This window comes from Oratosquilla oratoria, chromosome 1 (assembly GCF_046742065.1).
Source record: "Oratosquilla oratoria isolate Oo_2021 chromosome 1, ASM4674206v1, whole genome shotgun sequence".
In the NCBI taxonomy this organism is placed as follows: Eukaryota; Metazoa; Arthropoda; class Malacostraca; order Stomatopoda; family Squillidae; genus Oratosquilla; species Oratosquilla oratoria.
In genome coordinates this window covers 80,940,922-80,958,404 of record NC_134777.1, presented here as the reverse complement: position 1 = coordinate 80,958,404, position 17,483 = coordinate 80,940,922, and the positions used below count along the sequence as shown (strand labels likewise).

Genomic DNA, 17,483 nt, shown 5'->3' with positions numbered 1-17,483 from the left:
CTGCTTAAATGAGGCATTGATTATTGAACAGATCGGGATGGCAAGTTCGCGAACAAATTCACGATAAAGTTTGATGGGTAAGTCAACGGGTGTAGATGATTGCTTTGAATTGATGCTAGCGAGCTTATTGGCAACCTGAAAACATGTATTGTGGTGGGAGAATGGGAGGGGAGGAAAGCAGGGAAGAGAGAAAAGTCAATACCGGGCAGCGTTTGACAGATGGATGCGAAGTGGTCATTTAATTGCTCAGCCGCAAGGTCTGGTAAAAATTGTGATAGGAGGCGGATGTCAGATGCCTGCCTCATCCCACACAAGCTTTTGACCCTGTTAAAAGGCAAGCTGCTGTTCTGCTGTAAGTGCTTGATCTTGTTGGGGTAGTACATTTTCTTGGGTCTTTTTATTTCCCTTGTGACTTTATTCCAGGGTTGTCTAAAAAGGTTTATGTCAGTGTAAAAATATTTAGCACGCTGTTGAATCAGTCTCTTAATACTGTGAGTTATCCATGGGACATCGGCTGGGTGTGTCCGCATCTGCTTCAAAGGGAAGTAACGATGGGAGGCCTGCGTAATTATGTTGATATAGATGTCCCACTTACAAAGGATTACAAAGGCGGAGCATGCCAACAGGAGACCTTTTGGTCCATATCTAGGTCGGATGCGAAAAAATTATAATGATAATAAAATAATAAATAAGAACTATAATAATGTAAATAACAAATAAAATACATAAATAAATGCATAGGTATAGTTAAATAATAAACAAACAGGTAAATAGTAAATAATAATATATTGACATATAACTAATAATAAATGAAAATCACAGACAAATGATAACAAAACAAAAACAAATAATATAAAATAAATTATAATCATTACAGCATCTTGCTTAGGTGTTTATCTAAATGATTCTTAAAGCTTCGAACTGAACTACATTGCACTACCTGTGCAGGAAGCTTATTCCATTCATTAACTACACGGTTGGCAAAGTTGTTTCTACCTACTTCCAAATTGAATCTATTTCCGGACAGTTTGAGACCATTGTTTCTTGTCTGATTCTCATTCAATGTGAAAATTTTGTCACTTCTGATGTTGTTAATTCCCTTTAAAATCTTAAAGACCTGTATCAAGTCACCTCTGAGTCTACGTTTTTTTTTTTTTTTTTTTTCTTTAACTCCCTCCACTTCTGTCCATGGATGATGAGTAATGTGTGCATGTGTGTGTATTCACTTGGTCTTTGGATCCAAGTGAATACACACACAAGCACACATAACTCATCATCAATGGACAGAAGTGGAGGGAGATAAAAAAAAAAAAAAAAAAAAAAAAAAAAAAAAAAAAAAAACGTAGACTCAGAGGTGACTTGATTCTACGTGTGTGTGTGTGTGTGTGTGTGTGTGTGTGTGTGTGTGTGTGTGTGTGTGTGTGTGTGTGTGTGTGTGTGTGTGTGTGTGTGTGTGTGTGTGTGTGTGTGTGTGTGTGTGTGTGTGTTTACCTACCTAGTTGTGATTCACCATGGTCTTGGATCACGTGTTGCACTCGTCGTGATCGACATCTATTTTTTCCTCCCGGAAGAGAGCTCAGAGCTCATATATGACCAACCTATGGGTAATACTGTGACTTTACACGCAAACACACACACATCCAGCTCCAAGCCCATGAGAGTTGTAATAACGACTCGCAGCTCAGCGTGCGCGCGCGCGCGTGTGTGTGTGTGTGTGCGTATACATGGAGCCTTTACACAAATACACATTGACCTCCTAACCATTTTGATAATATCTACCTGTATACAATAACAGGCAGTGTTGATTTGAATCCATAGTAAAACCTTTTTCAGATTTTTGTTTTTTTTGGGGTGGGGGGATGAGCTCATTCCCGACCTCCTCAAGATAGAGTCTGCGGGAAGAATCCCCACAACTGCTGAAGGAGTGATTCTAGACCAAGGGAGCTTGTACATAGGTAATTAGCTATTTACATGAGGATCGTGACTCATAGGGCACGCTGTTCGACTGAGGTGGCAATTCGTAGTTAAGTACAAAATTTCAGAGGTTGGGACACAGTGGTGGACACGGTATATAATCAGTGGTAATAACAGCATGTATAAAACAATCACAGTCAACAGTATATACAAAACAAAAGTATGTACAATATCACAGTTATGATATAAGAGACATTGACATAATTGAGACAGTCGTGGACAAGATCATACATGAGAATTATTACGTCGTACAGCGATAGTTAGCACCCACCAAAGTGTGGGTGACGTAAGAGTAGTGTTTCTAAATGGTTATCGGCAAAGGGAGCTTAAGGCCACCGCATCTTGAGTCGAGTATCCCGTGACTCTACGGCTTATATCACAACCTGTCTTTAACACAAATCGTCCTAGGAACCTAAGAACATGAGAATAGAGGAGACTACAAGAGGCCATAAGGCCTACATCAGGCAGTTCCATGTCCCTTACCACCTCTCATCCCTATTCATAAAGTTATCCTATCTTCTCTTAAAACAGCGAATTGTTTCAGCGATCACTACATGATTACTAAGTCTATTCCATTTGTTAACTACTTTGTTGGTAAACAATGTCTTGCCTATTTCCTTCCCTATATCTGCCCATTGGAATACCTCTGTTAGGCCACCCCTCACATTTTGCCTTTTCAGAGAGTGTAAGTTACATAGAAACTTGTATTCATAGAGGGTGTTCTTGTCTCCCACAGGTGAAGCAAATTGCGAGGGAGAAGTTCAACTACTCGTATGAGGAAGACGTGGTCAGCCCGTTCGCAGCGGCCTTCTTTGAGGCTCTCCTTATCTACTCGCAAGCTCTGAACGAGACTCTCCTGAACGGGGGCACCATCGCCGACGGCAAGTCCATCGTCAACAACATGAAGAACAGGACTTTCGAAAGTGAGTATTCAACGTTTCAATTTTCATGGAGAATGAACGAGTGACGGCAAGGTTCTCTGAGGTGTACGGCTGTCCCGGTTTATTTCATGTATTGTTCCAGTAACCTCTTCTTATGAATGAGATGCTCTCTTTTGTATACAGACACTCTTCAACTTACGAACGAGTTACGTTCCGAACGGCCGTTCATAACTCGAAATGTTCGTAAGTTGTTACTCGATATCATTTTAAAAGTACTCAAGTCTATACACATATCTTAAAGCACATTGCAAATGATGGATAAAACAAAAAAGTATTGAAATACTAATGTTTTAATGTTGGATATCTTACCTTTTAAACTGGTAGTCTTGAGGCTTCGTTCATATGTCTGAAAGTTCTAGTGGAGAGTTCATAAGTAGAGGAGCGGCTGTACTTGGAGAGACTGACATGCCGGTCGAACCCATAAATCTTGAACCCTTCAGCACGGTGGCAGAATTCAAAGATGTCGCTGTGCCTAATTCTAACTCTGTTCAACGTTGCAAATTCCCCCATATCAGGGGGCTAGGACGCTGCCCCTTACAAATAATTTTGTGGCGTGGAATTTAATAAACCATGCCCTTGGTCCAACTCGCTGGTAGCATGATTAACCACCGTCACCTCGACCTCCGTCGTAAGTGGCGACACTAACCCGTTCGGAGTTGGAGCCCGAGGTGAGAAGATCAAGGCTAAGGGAAGTTGTATATACATTATTCAGCTGATGAGTGATAACCCCGAGCTAGGGAGGTCTTCAAGGTCTGTCCTGAATGCATTCGTAATTCTCTGCAGGACGACTTCGAAGTGACTCAAGTTTGGTCGGAGGAGTTCAATGGCTGATGTAATTATGAGGTATTCATAGTCGGAGGGGAAGGCAAGAACAATCGTAATTGCATTAGAGGAATGGTTCATTGAGGATATATATATTTTTTTTTCGTCGTCAACTGGCAATTTTGATCTGCTCCCAACATAGCCTGTGCTTGGTCGTCGCTTCAAACCTCACCCCTTCTTCGGCACATAATTCAGTCGTGCAGCAGCTACCTTCTAGGTTGATGGATTGAACCTGCCTCAATCTACAGTAACACCATACGGGGTATTACGGTTTGAAATATGCATATCTATTTTTCGCGGCTTCCAACAAACGCCTCCATGCAATTGTAAATATAAACTGTATTTGATGACGAGTTGCGACGAGTTCAATCTAACCTTTGATTTCTTCTGTCCAGGACCCCGACAAGGGGAGGGGCAGGGGGGGGGGGGTAATGCCCCGGGGCGGCACGTTTTGGGGGCGACACTTTTGGTGAAAAGAAGGTCAAGCAAATTCCCCCTTATGTACTTTTAATGAATGATTTATCTATCATGAGTTGTGTGTATGAATGATGTGTGTATAAACGTTGTTTTGTGGATGAATGTTACATGTGAATCGTGCTAGTGACCATCAGATGTGGAAGGTGGTGGTAGTGGTGGTGTGTGTGTGTAGGGAGGGGGGCACTTTTCGACTCGCCCCGGGGCGGTACTTACCCACGTCAGGGCCCTGCTTCTGTCTAACGCATTCACCATCTACCAGATCATCTCGATGAACTCCTTTATCCCGAGAGTTATCTTTATTCCTCTCGGCATGGTCCAACATCTGTCGATAACTCATTCTTTCATCTCTCTCTACTTTTTTTTTTTTTTTCTCCTTTCCCTTCATTCGTTGTTTTTCTTTATTTCTGTATTTTTATTTCTATTTCTTTCCTCCGCTCGTTTTTCTTTTTTTTCTTTGCCTTCATTTATTTAATTTTCCTTTCTTTATTTTTCTTTCCTTTTTTCTTTTTTCTTTCTTTCGCCCTTTCACCCTTTTACTTTTTCCTTTTGTTTTTCTTTCTAACTTAATTTATTTTTTCATCTTTCTTTCTCCCTTTAATTTTTTCTTTTAGCCTTTCTTTTTCTTTATTTTCGTTTTTTCCTTCTTTCTTTTTTCTTTTCTTTCTTTCTTTTGTTGTAGAGAGTTAGTGAAGAAGAAACGAAGAAAATTCTTTACCAGTTCAATTCTCTCCCATTGAGAAATATTACTTATCTGCTACACAAGATATGGTGGAAACATAATTAAGTGAAGAAAGTTGTAAGTGAAAGAATAAATAAAAAATAACATAAGGGAGTAGTAAACAGAATTAAACCAGTAATTAAGGAGAGACGGGAACTGAAAGTGATGGGGTCGACAGTAGCTGCAGCTAGGGACGAACCGAGTGAATAACACGCCCTGAAGAAACTACAAGACTAGTGCGTGCACCAGACTACAAGACTGAGTGCAAGACTACGACTAAAAGTGTACGGGTACACCAACCACGGCCGCAACCACAACCACGCGTATGGTGAACCCAAGGGACGACAAGACGAGGAACGAGAGATCTACAACACTACGAGCAACTACTACTACGAGTGAACGAGGTACATCGAGCTACGAGGAACGAGGGGATGAGGCACTACAAGCAACAGTGAACAAAGCCTGACGAGGAAGACGAGGTTGATGTACGTAAGGAAGACTACGTGCAGGCAGTTAATTCAAATCTACTTTTGAAATTTAGAGGTATGACTATACATAATTTTGATAGAATAACTGCAGAAAAGCTGTATAAAAATCTCAAGGCAACTATGAATTTAGGGGAGATAGAGTATCTTCTTCAAGGGTATATTGAATCCAAAGCAATTAGTCCATATGTGATGACAGTGGGACAACTGAAAGAAACTAGAAACTCTAGAAGTGATTATAGAAATAGAGGATCTGAAATTAGAGTTAGAAGCACTTCAAGGGATGCTAGAGTTGTATGTTACAATTGTAATACCTGGGGGTATAAAACACAAGACTGTCATTATGGAACTATTTGTAGAAATTACAAATATGAGTCATGATGAATATCATTGTAGAAACCCACCTTTCTGTATGTATCATCAAAGGATAGACATAGAACACATGAATGTAGTAATTTTCGTATGCACCCTGAAACAAGAGGAAAATCCCAGGCACAAAATAAAACAATACTATAAAACTACACATAGACAGTATTGATTGTGTTAGGGATAAAAGTTAAAGAAAACTCTAACATCAAAGATAGCGTATCTTGTAAATTATTTGAAACAATTAATCGAAAAAAATATTCGAACAACAATTAATCGAAATACAGTTATTCGAATAGAAAGTTGTTCGAACGAAAATTGTTATAATGGGCAATTGTTAGAAGTGTAAGTTATTCAAATTGTTGTTTGAATCGAAAATTACTCTATTAGTCGAAAGCATCCAGCCAGCACCAAGGACTATACTTCCACACAATAGTTTCGACAACAGCACACAACAGTTTCGACAGTTTAAGTCAAACAGTCCATGCGCACTAAGCGTGAATATACTGCTGTTCGATAATACAGGTATTACCGCTATAAGCCCTTCAAAGATGGACGAATACGTTTTAAGTGAAAAAGGCAAGCCTGTGCTTAAAATCGACGGTTTCTTATTCGTGAAAGACAAACAAGTTGATACCAAGATATATTGGAACGCAATAAGTTCGGTTTGTATTGCAAAAGTCGTGCAATTACTAATGATGGTGAAGTGATTAAAAAGCCTCGTGGACATAATCATTCTAGTGATGCCGTAAACGTCGAAGTACGTAGTTTTATGAACAGAGTAAAAAACTATGCTAAAGAAACCCGTGATTCTCCTCAATATGTCATTTCTACTGCTAGCTCGGAAGTAAGTGAAAGTGCCGCGCAAGCTTTACCAGCAATGAGCTCTATAAAAAGAACTATTTACAACGTAAGGCAAAAAAGAAAGAACAGGCATAGCTAATCCTATTCATAGAAAGGAAATTGTTTTAACTAATGAGCAGACGAAAACTAATAAAGGCGAGCAGTTTTTGCTATATGACTCAGGCCCTCACGATGATAGGATACTTATTTTTTCAACTCGGAATAATTTGAGTATACTTGAGAACAGTGAACATTTACAAGTGCATGGGGCATTTAAAGCTGTACCTCAGCTATTTGAACAATTATATACAGTACATGCTGTGAAGAATAACTTTACTACTCCGGTAGTCTATGCCTTACTTCCAGATAAAAGGGTTGAAACTTATAGAAGATTGTTTGTTCAAATTGAGTCTATGGTTCCAAATATGCAAGTGTCAACCATAACGCCAGATTTCGAACTTGTAACTATAATTGCTGTTAAAGAAGATTTCAACAATGCCTCTCATTACGGATGTTTTTTTTTTTTTTTTTTTTTTTTTTTTTTTTTTTTGTTTTTTTTTTTTTTTTTTTTTTTTTAGGTCGGTGCTTGTATCGAAAGATTTGTGAGTGTGGTCTAAAGGTAAAATATGATACTGATTCAGATTTTGCTTTAATAATTAGAATGTTATTAGCCTTTGTCCCCGTAGACAAAGTTATTGAATCATTTGAAGAATTATTTGATTCAAATATATATCCTTCAATAGTAAATCCAGTTTTGAGATTATTTTGAAGATGTTTGGATTGGTCGTCCTTCAAAACGTCATCGACGTAGTCCTATGTTTGAGAGAGTCAATACTGATTTGCCCAGGACTAACAACGCACTTGAAGGATGGCACACAGCTTTTTTACAGCAAGTGTCATCCCATCACCCAACAATCTGGAAGTTCCTAGACGCTTTAAAAAGAGAACTAGATTTGAAAGACTTTCAAATTGCAAAACTAAGAGCAGGGAGCCAAACTATGAAAATTCGCAAGAAATACTGTGACATAAATGAAAGGCTAAAAAGATTAGTGGCAACCTTTGACAAGTATTCAGTACTAGAGTATTTGCGGGCTGTAGCATATAACTTGCATTTATAATTTGTTTTTATCATGAATTATTTTAATATAGATAATTGCATTTCAAATAATTTTGTTATTTATACTGTCTGAGTATTTGCGGGCTGTAGCATATAATTTGTATTTATATATATATTTTTTATCATGAATGTATTTTAATATAGATAATTGCATTTCAAATAATTTTTTCATTTATACTGTCGGAATAAAGAATTTTGCATTTCGAATAATTATCATTTAGCATTATTATATCTTTCATTCTAAAAATTTTTCATTAGAATAAATGTTGTTCGAATAATTATTTTCGATTAATTGTTTTCGATTTTTTTTTTTTTTTTCGAACAGTGTTCACATAGTCTGTGGTAATTGTTATCGGGAATCTTTAGTGCTTACCTTCGTTCGGAAAACTTTCTCTAAAATTGTTTATTTCTTTTGATTCAGGAGCCTTTCCTGATACTTCGAACCACGCCCATCGTAACTTTAAATAAAATACGATTTAACTCGCTCCTATTTATTTGTTTGTTAAATCTATGTAATACATTTTGGTTTGATAAATCGGGGATTAACTTTGAGAAATTACTTAAAGTAAATATTAACCCGTGGCCTTTTGAGCTCTTTTCGGACAGACGACCCAGAGCTCTGGTTCCTGACGGACCTCTAATTTAGAAACCTCTTAGCAAGGGACTTACGTCTTAGGAGATCAAGAGGCTTTCAAGATCTTCAAATTTCAAAATATCACCTTTGAGAAACCAACCCGGTAGAAAATTGTGACCGGTAAGTTCTCAAATGTATTCTTGTATTTATAAAATCTTAATTTTCAAAGGTTTAAACTTCTCAAAGGTGTTAGAATTAATCCTCTCAATCTTGACGAAATTAATCTTCTCAAACATTGGTTGGATTAATCTTCTAAATGTTTGAATTTAACTTGTTAATAATTTTTTGTAGTAGATTTCAAATTTAACTTGATTCCCCCTTTGTCGTAAACTACAATCTAGCGCTTTGATATTTAAAGTTACGATAGGTGGTTACGAAAGCCGGCTTCATGATATTCTCTCGTTTTGTGTCTGTTCGGTCTTTAGTTATTTCCTCGTCTGAAGACCTTGTTTTCCCTTTGAGGGAATGTTAACCGGCACTAAGAGGGCGCTAATTATTCCCATATCTTTTTACGAGGTTTATCGAATTGTTCTATAGAACTATGGTGGCCTCTATTCTTTCTAATCTTCATTTCCCTTGCTTTGCCTGTTCTTTTTAGTTTAATTTCGATTGTCTTTAAATTATCTCTTGGTGAAATTTCTCCAAGATTTCTTATTGGTTGATCTATAAGACAGTTTTCGGTACGACAGTCGTGCACTCTTGAATTGGGGACGAGTCTTTGTTTGGGTGGTCGTTTCAAAATGGCAAACAATGAAACGTCATTTCCTGAGTCTGATGACTTAAAAAAAAGTCCAAAGGCAAAGAGCCCACAAAAAATGTTTAATCACAAAGGACTTACAAGCTCTGAAAAATTCACAACTTGATACTTTATCACTCACTGTCCTTGATTCCATGTTATCCCAAATTGAAAATTTCTTCACGGAAATTCAAATATTTGACGATGACATTTACTTGTTACTCCCTGAAGAAAGAAAGGACGAGAATATGGAAAATTCTATCCTCCTAGAATTGTCTCCTTTCAAAGAACGGAGAGAAGGACTAAGAAGAGTCCAAATTTCTAAGGTTGGTGGTTCTAGCAAAACCACTGGAGTTGATTCAGTAAAACTTCCCCTCCCTCCTATTGTTCTTCAACACTTTGAGAAGAAATTCTTACAATCCCTTTGCCTACTTCAATTTTAAAATGGGTTTTCAAAATGCCATTGCTGGCATTCCCAATCTGACTAACAGTCAAAAATTAATTTATCTAAAGAGTTATCTTAGAGAGGAGGCTTTTCACTTAGTAGAAAATTTACCTGTAGATGATTCTAACTATGACACTGCGTTCCTTCTTCTTGATGATTTGTTTTTAACAAGGAAGAGATCTTAGACATGGTGTAAAATTCTATTATTAATGCACCTGAGGTCTCTAAGTTGAAGGACCTAGAAAGTTACATTAGGTCTGTAGATTCTAAACTACAAGACCTTAAAGGGATTGGAGTTGACTTTACTAAGGCTGGAAGCGAGGGCCTCCTTTTGATTAGCAAGTTAATCTTAAATCAATTACCTATTTTTTTCTTGATTGACTTGTCTCGGGTGATTAATTCAAATTACCTTAATTTTAATCAACTTAAGGATGTTTATCAATCTGTCTTAGTTAGAATTTATATGGGATCTGATTATCTTAACGTCAAACCCAGACGAAGTGATGGTAGTAGCTCCCTTGCCTTCAAGGAAAATTTCTTGAAAACGTCTGCTGTTGGTTCTAGCAAGGGAGTTAGTCACTCTTTTAAGGCTAATCCAGTTTCCGTTAAGAATTCTATCTTCAGATGTAGATTTTGCCCCGCCTCTGACCATGCAAACTCTAAGTGTTCTTCCTATATTTCTCTTGAACACAGAAGAGCTAGAGCAGCTCAATTAGGACTGTGTAATCAATGTTTGAATCATGGACATGGCTCTTTGGAATTTCCCGTGTTAAAGGCCGCTCTGTCTTATAAATGTTTCGTGTGTAACAATTCCAAGCACCATGGAGCCATGTGTCCTATGGTTAACAAGCTACCTCTTTCCGAAGGGAAAATGTTTAATTTCCATGTTTTTTCAGATTCAATTGTTCCTTTGGTTTCCTTTCCTGTTAGTAGAGGCAAGAGAACTGCCCAATGTCTTTTCCTATTAGGCACTGGAGCCCAATTTTCCATTATTAACAAGGAATTGGTGAATGACAGAGTAGGACCTTGTTTAAGTTCTCCCATGGACAAGTTGGTTTCTTCATTTGGTTGACCTCTAATGAATAAAAGAGGCTTTAATTACGCTGCGAACCTAAAACTCCCTTACGAGATGGAACTGTTTAGTTTGTTTTTTGCCATAGAGGGATTCAACTTGTCCATACAAATTCCTTCCCTATCCTCTGTACTCCAAAGTATGAACAATCATGAATTTTTTGTTTCCCCTAGTTTTCCCAAGGTGAAGGGAGATCAACTGAAGGTTTTGGGGATCATTGGAAATGACATTCTGCAAAACTTTCAGCAGTTTTCTATTGAGAGAGCTCCCGTCTTGCAAGGTTATTAAACTTGCTGATGGTTTCATCCCATATGGGACCGGGGTTCAATATATCCCTCCTAGTGAAAAGCATTTCTATATAAGAATAATAATAAAGGGGGTTTCTGAAATGTCCTCTACTTAAGTACAAAATTCTGATGGCTTTAAATTTAAAGGGAAACCTTTGAGGATAAATCACGAATCTGACCTTGGAGTAGAATCTTTAAATTGTATTGAGAAATACAACGGGGATTCTCTTATTTTCTACAATTCTTCTTTGAAAGCCAATGAAATTTCTCTAAAGAAACCTAAGAAGGGAACTTCCTGTACTCAGTTTAAAAGACTGTTAAATTCTTTCCTCCCAGAAAGGTGGGCAAGGAAAAGTTACTTGTCAATTTCTGCTTGGAACCAGTAAGTTTGTAATTTGATCCTCTGCAGGAAGTTTTTGTTAACTCTAATGTAAGTTACGGTCTTGATCATTTTCATTTTTTTAGAATCCATATACTTTAAAGGAGAATAAACCCCTGACATTAATGCTTTGGAGGCTGACAAATTTAAACAGTCCATTTCCTTCGAGGATGGTCACTATTATGTAAAGATCCCGTGGAAGAGGGATTTAGTAGACCTTGTTCCCTCAAGTCTAAAATTAGCCTTGGTAGTGGCACAGGGGGTCTATGACAAGCTTGAGCAAAAGGGCCTAATGGAGGAGTATGAGGCTGTGTTTGATCAACAAGAGACCTTGGGCATTATTGAACCCGTTACTAAAAGAGTCCCTGGCCAAATTGTTATACCCTAAAGACATGTGCTCAAGAATGATGATCTTGCCACCTCTAAAATAAGAACTGTTTTCAAACTGCTCTCTCAAAATAGGAAAAGCCCCTTCCTTAAACGAAGCTTCATTCCCGGGAGTTGGTTTGATGAACAGCTTCCTCTCTCTCTTGTTGTACTTCAGAACCAACAATTTTGTCATTTTAGCAGATATTATGAAAGCCTTCTTGCAGATACGTTTGAAGGATGAGGGTGATCGTAATAGGTTCTGTTTCTTTAGGAGGAATAACAACCAATATATTCCTTACAGGTATAATACTGTAATTTTTTGTTTCATCTGCTCTCCCTTCATACTGAACTTCATCATCCAACATCATCTTTCTATGCAGCCTGACTCGCTAACTGCCTCCTTAATTAAGAATGATTTTTATGTAGACAATCTGATCTACACTACCAATGAATTTCGTTCCCTCCCTGCTATGGTCAGGAGGATTAATAAGATCATGCTCTCAGGGAGCGGACATGTAACTATACCTCTACTCTCTCATATCTTGAACAAGAAGTCATTTGCAATAAGGAAGAGGTAAAGATGTTGGGATATATCTATAATAAGAATTATGATACCTTGAGAATCAAGGATGTTTCCCTTAACAAAGATGCCTCAACCAAAAGACAAGTTTTGTCTTCTTTGGCTTCTATATTTGATCCATTAGGTCTTTTTTTCTCTTGTGTTATTACAAGGAAAATTCTTATTTGAAAGATGTGCCAAAAAATGGTAGATTGGGGTTTGAAATTGGATAGAGAGTTGCTTACAAGATGGAAGAAGTTATGTGAAATCTTTAGAGAGGTTAATGACTAGTTCTTTAAAAAGGAAAACCTTCTGTTCAGAATCTTCCCTTAAGTTACTTGTTTTTGCTGATGCTTCTAAGGAAGCTTATGGGTGTGCCATCTATGCAGGGCAAGAAAGAAGAGAGATAAAGGAGTCTAATGGCTCTCTTCTATTTGCCAAGGTCAAGGTGGCTCCTTGAAGAACATTGTATTCTTTGGAGAATTGTATTCTCTGGAGCTTATGGCAGCTTTACTATCTTTAAAATGCATAAAAAAAAAAAAATTGATGAAGGATTGGTGTCTGCCTCTCCGGTTGATTCTGTTGTACTCCTTGTTGATAGTCAAGTTGCTCTTTCTTGGATTCTAACCAACAAGGCTCCTTAGAAGAACATATTTGTTGATAATAGATTGAAGGAAATTTCCATTTTTTTTTTAAATTTCAAAGCCAAGTATACTCCTATTTCTTTTACCTATGTTCTTTCTGAACATAATATGGCTGATTTTGTAACCAAACCTTGTAATGCTAAGGTGTTTAAGGAAAGATTCAATTGGTGGGTTAATGGACCTGAGTGGTTGTTACCACCTCATGCTTGGCCGAAGGGTCACTTGGGATGTATTCCTTCCAGCATCAAGGGAGACATTGTCAATGCGGTTGTTGTGCAAATTGACGCTCCTCCTCTAGTTGATGTCTTGAAGTTTTCTTCTTACAGCAAGCCCCACTGGACCCGCTCTATTCTGCGGTAGAGTGACCCCAGGCTCTTGCCTCCACGTGGAGGGGGTGGGAATGGCCGTTGGCAGTAGCATGATGGGGGCCAGCTACCTATGACCCTCAGTATGACATAACCTCGACCGTTGCTAAATAGACTTTTATACCCGAATTTAACCCACCCATTATCTTCTCTTCCCCTCGCCCAACTTCCTACCCCTTTTATTCTATCATGATTGACCCTCCTGATAATATGGCCAAAATTTGGAAGCCTCTCAGTTACAAACTTCTATCATGTACAATCATTATAACTCAAACTTTTCATTCATAATCACTATGAAGAAGTCCTATGGCGATGGCTAGTGATGATAGGGGCAGGAGAAGATGATCTCTGAGAGCCTCTAGTCACGAACTGCACATAGGCGATGTGGGCAAGATAGTCGTTCTGTATTGGAATGGAGGCAACATCACAGCTCGGCAGCTACCTACATGACTTAGCAGCCCTATTCAGGACCCACTCTGCTCACTCCACATGCGGAGGGGGCTAGAAAAGGTGCCTTAAAACAGTTTGCCTCGTTTCCACCTGACTGGGGAACCGCCCCCAGTAAGGTCACCCTCATTGCGGTCAAGATGCAGATAAATCTCAAGCACAGATGACGACCTCAGGCTCAAAAAAAGACCCTTCTTTGACACCCCCTCATACTGATAGTAATATAAAATAATTGAAAGTTGTGCACATAGAAGATATTTCAATACAGTGTAACTATGATGATATATCTACTCCACTGAACAAATTTGGAAATTTAGTAGAAATTTGCATGAAATTTCTTAACATTGAGAAAAAAATGGGAAGCTTGGGTGACATTTGATAAGCATTCTAGATGCATTTAACCTAAGCAGAAAATTTAATACCTGAAGATTTACAATTCTTTAGTCAAAGGAGCCTTAACAGATAAGGTTCCTAGAAATATAGATATATATAAACCTGCACAATAGAATTCAGATGACCATCAAGATAATACTATAAAAGAAAAAATCCCCCAACATCCTATGTGGATAGTAATTAAGGTTAAGGAAGAAAAAATTATTTACTATAGATTTAATAGATACCTTCAACAGAGGGTAGGTGGCATTAAAAATGGAGATATAACAAGATTTGGTAAGAATTCAATACTTGTTCATGCCAAATCAAAGACACAATCCAAGATGCTCTGTATGATGAATGCTGAAAATAGTGATATAATAGAAAATATTAGTCCTCACCAAAATTTTAGTTATGGAAGAGGTGTTATCTATGATAAAGACTTGTATGAGTTGACTGAACTAGAAATATTAGAAATGTGCCCTACATCTATTTGGAAAGTGAAAAATATCCCAAACAGTAATGTGATTATACTTACTTTTGAGGATAGCAATATATCGACCCATATAGCAATTGAAAATGAAAGAGTGAGAATTAGACCTTTCCATTCTAAAGCTCTACATTGCTATAATTGTTTCAAATTTGGCCATCCATCAAAGATATGTAAAAATAATGAGGTGTGTGGTAATTCTTCTGGCCCAACACATGGCCAATGCTCAGATATTCCCAAATGTATTAATTGTCAATTAGATCACAAGCCGGGTGATAGAGTATGTGAAGAATGTAAATTTGAAACAGCAGCTATAAATAAAGCTTATACACGATAGGACATGCTAAGCGACTCTTAGGAAGAAAAAAGAGCTATGCAAACGCCGCTCTTACTACCCCCAAAAATCCACCTCATTCTACAAATCTCTCCACTACAAATGAGACTTCAACCTCTGGAGTAGCAATTAAACATTCAAGGCCAGATAATCAACATACTTTGGTGAGAACACCAAACATAACGACAGATATTCTACCTCCAGATTACAAAAACACCTCGCATAGTAAAGAGGTGCAACCCTCCAATCCCCTTCAATCTTCCAGAATAATGTCTCAAGCAGAATCCGCAAACGCTCTTACTACCCCCAAGAAATCCACCTTATTCTACAAATCACCCCACTGTAAATGCGACTTCAACCTCTAGGTTAGAAACACAACACTCATGGCTAGGTATTCAACATACATCGATGAGAACACTAAACACTAAGGCAGATATACTACCTCCTAATCATAAAAACATGGCATATAATAAAGAGGAGCAACCCTCCAATCCACCTCCACCTTCTCGCGAAACTCGGGCAAAATCCGCAAATGCTCTTACTACCCCAAGATATCCACCTCATTCAACAAATCCCTTCTCTGTGAATGAAACCTCAAACTCTGGGGTAGCAACCCAACATTCAGGGCCAGGTGACCAACATACCTCGGCAAGAACACAAAACACTAAGGCAGATATCCTACCCCCTGATCATAAAAACACTTCATAAAGTAAAGAGGGGCAACCCCCCAATTCTCCTCCATCAACCAGCGTAGTGTCTCGGGCAGAATCACTACCGGACTAAATGGAGATTGAAACGAAAAACAAAATAAAAGAACAAGAGCACCCTCACCCTCTCCATCAACTCCAAAGAAATGTAACCCTAGCAGATTTATTTTACAAGAAAAATATAAAGGATCAAAAGCCAAAACTACCAAAATAGCTACTGAAGAAAAAACATCTTCACAAAAAGCTCATTAAGACAAAAAACACTCAAAAACGATTTTGAATAAAGGACCTCCCCCCCCACCCCAGAAAATAAATATATTCACATCACTAATACAGTGGAACTGTCAGGGACTTCGAACAAAGTATGAAGAGCTTAAAGTCTTAATTTATTAATATTCTCCAGTAGGAGTATGCTTACAAGAGACAATGTTGGATGGACATACACCCTGTCCAAGAGAATATATACCTTTTAGAACTCCATATAATATAAAACCGGGAAGTCATGGAAGATGTCTCGTTTATGTACGAAGAGATGTTCCCCATTTTCCAATTTGTTTAAATACAACATTACAAGCAGTAGCAGTTCAAATACAATTAAAAAGAGAATACACCTTATACTTTCTTTACCTGCCCCCAAACACCATGGTTACCCGGGAGGAAATAGTAACTTTGATTAATCAGAACCCGGGATCGCTTCTTATTATGGGTAACCTAAATGGCAGACACCCACTATGGGGAGATATTACTACAAACCAAAAAGGGAATATTATAGCTTAAGTTATAGAATATGAAGATCTAGGGCTTTTGAATACTGGGGAGTCCACCCAATACCATATTCAAACAGATACTGTATCTTGTCTAGACCTTACAATTTCTAGTCCCAACTACACAATAGATTTCGGATGGAGACCAAATGATGACTGGCATAGCAGTGACCACGCCCCGATAATAATTGAAACAAATGATGACCCACCAACTCAAAGATCACCAAATTGGAGTATCGACAAAGCAGATTGGGATAAGTTTAAAGAAATAAGTGAAATCGAAGGCAATACAAATGACTTTCCAACTCCAGAAGATGCTATTGACTTATTAAATGGAACTTTTCATACAGCAGGTATACAATCTATATAAAAAACTACAGGACTCTAAGCGGCGCCCAGTTCCGTGGTGGTCTGAAGAGCTCAGAATTTTACATCGAACTACAAGAACATCACTTACCTGTACCCGCAAACATCGAACAATTGAAAATATGATCATCTATAAACAATGCAAAGCTAGATTTCGTAAAGCAATGAAAGCTGCCAGAAGATAGTCCTGGGCATCCTTTGTATCTTTCATCAATCGTCGAACACCTATCCACAATATTTGGAAAAATATTAATAAGATAGCAGGGAAATTTACACCCAACCCTCCATCAATGCTTAGTTAACAATATCCTTGTCACAGATTCTAAAGAAGTTAGTAATATTTTGGCTGACCATTTTGCTCAGGTCTCACAAAAGACTGACAGTTGCCCAGGACACATTACAGAATAAGAGAAGAAGATCAACATTCAGATTTTTCTTCAGACAAAACAGAATCATACAACATACCCTTTACAGAAAGAGAACTTCATGATGCCCTAGATAGAAGCAAAAATACAGCCCCTAGTCCAGATATGATTCCCTATGAAATGTTTAAACATATTTCAAGGAATACAATTTTTTTTTTGTGATAAGGATTATAAATAGATTGTGGCGGGAGCATAGATACCCAACCATATGGGAAACATCTTTTGTAAGATCTTTTCTAAAGTCAGGCGAAGACCCATATTCAGCTGCCAGTTACAGTCCTATTGCTTTAACTTGCTTTCTAGTTAAAATAATGGAGAAAATGGTAAATACAAGACTTGTCTGGT

At 37.9% G+C, this 17,483-nt stretch overlaps 1 protein-coding gene across 1 annotated transcript in view; it reads left to right on the top strand.

The window, feature by feature from the left end:
- Nucleotides 1–17,483, top strand: part of LOC143028755 (atrial natriuretic peptide receptor 1-like) — a 944,795-nt gene that overhangs the window by 441,908 nt on the left and 485,404 nt on the right. Inside the window, exon 7 of the mRNA XM_076191127.1 lies at nucleotides 2,711–2,897. Within this exon, the coding sequence (XP_076047242.1) occupies nucleotides 2,711–2,897 (187 nt within the window). The remainder of the gene's footprint in view (nucleotides 1–2,710; nucleotides 2,898–17,483) is intronic.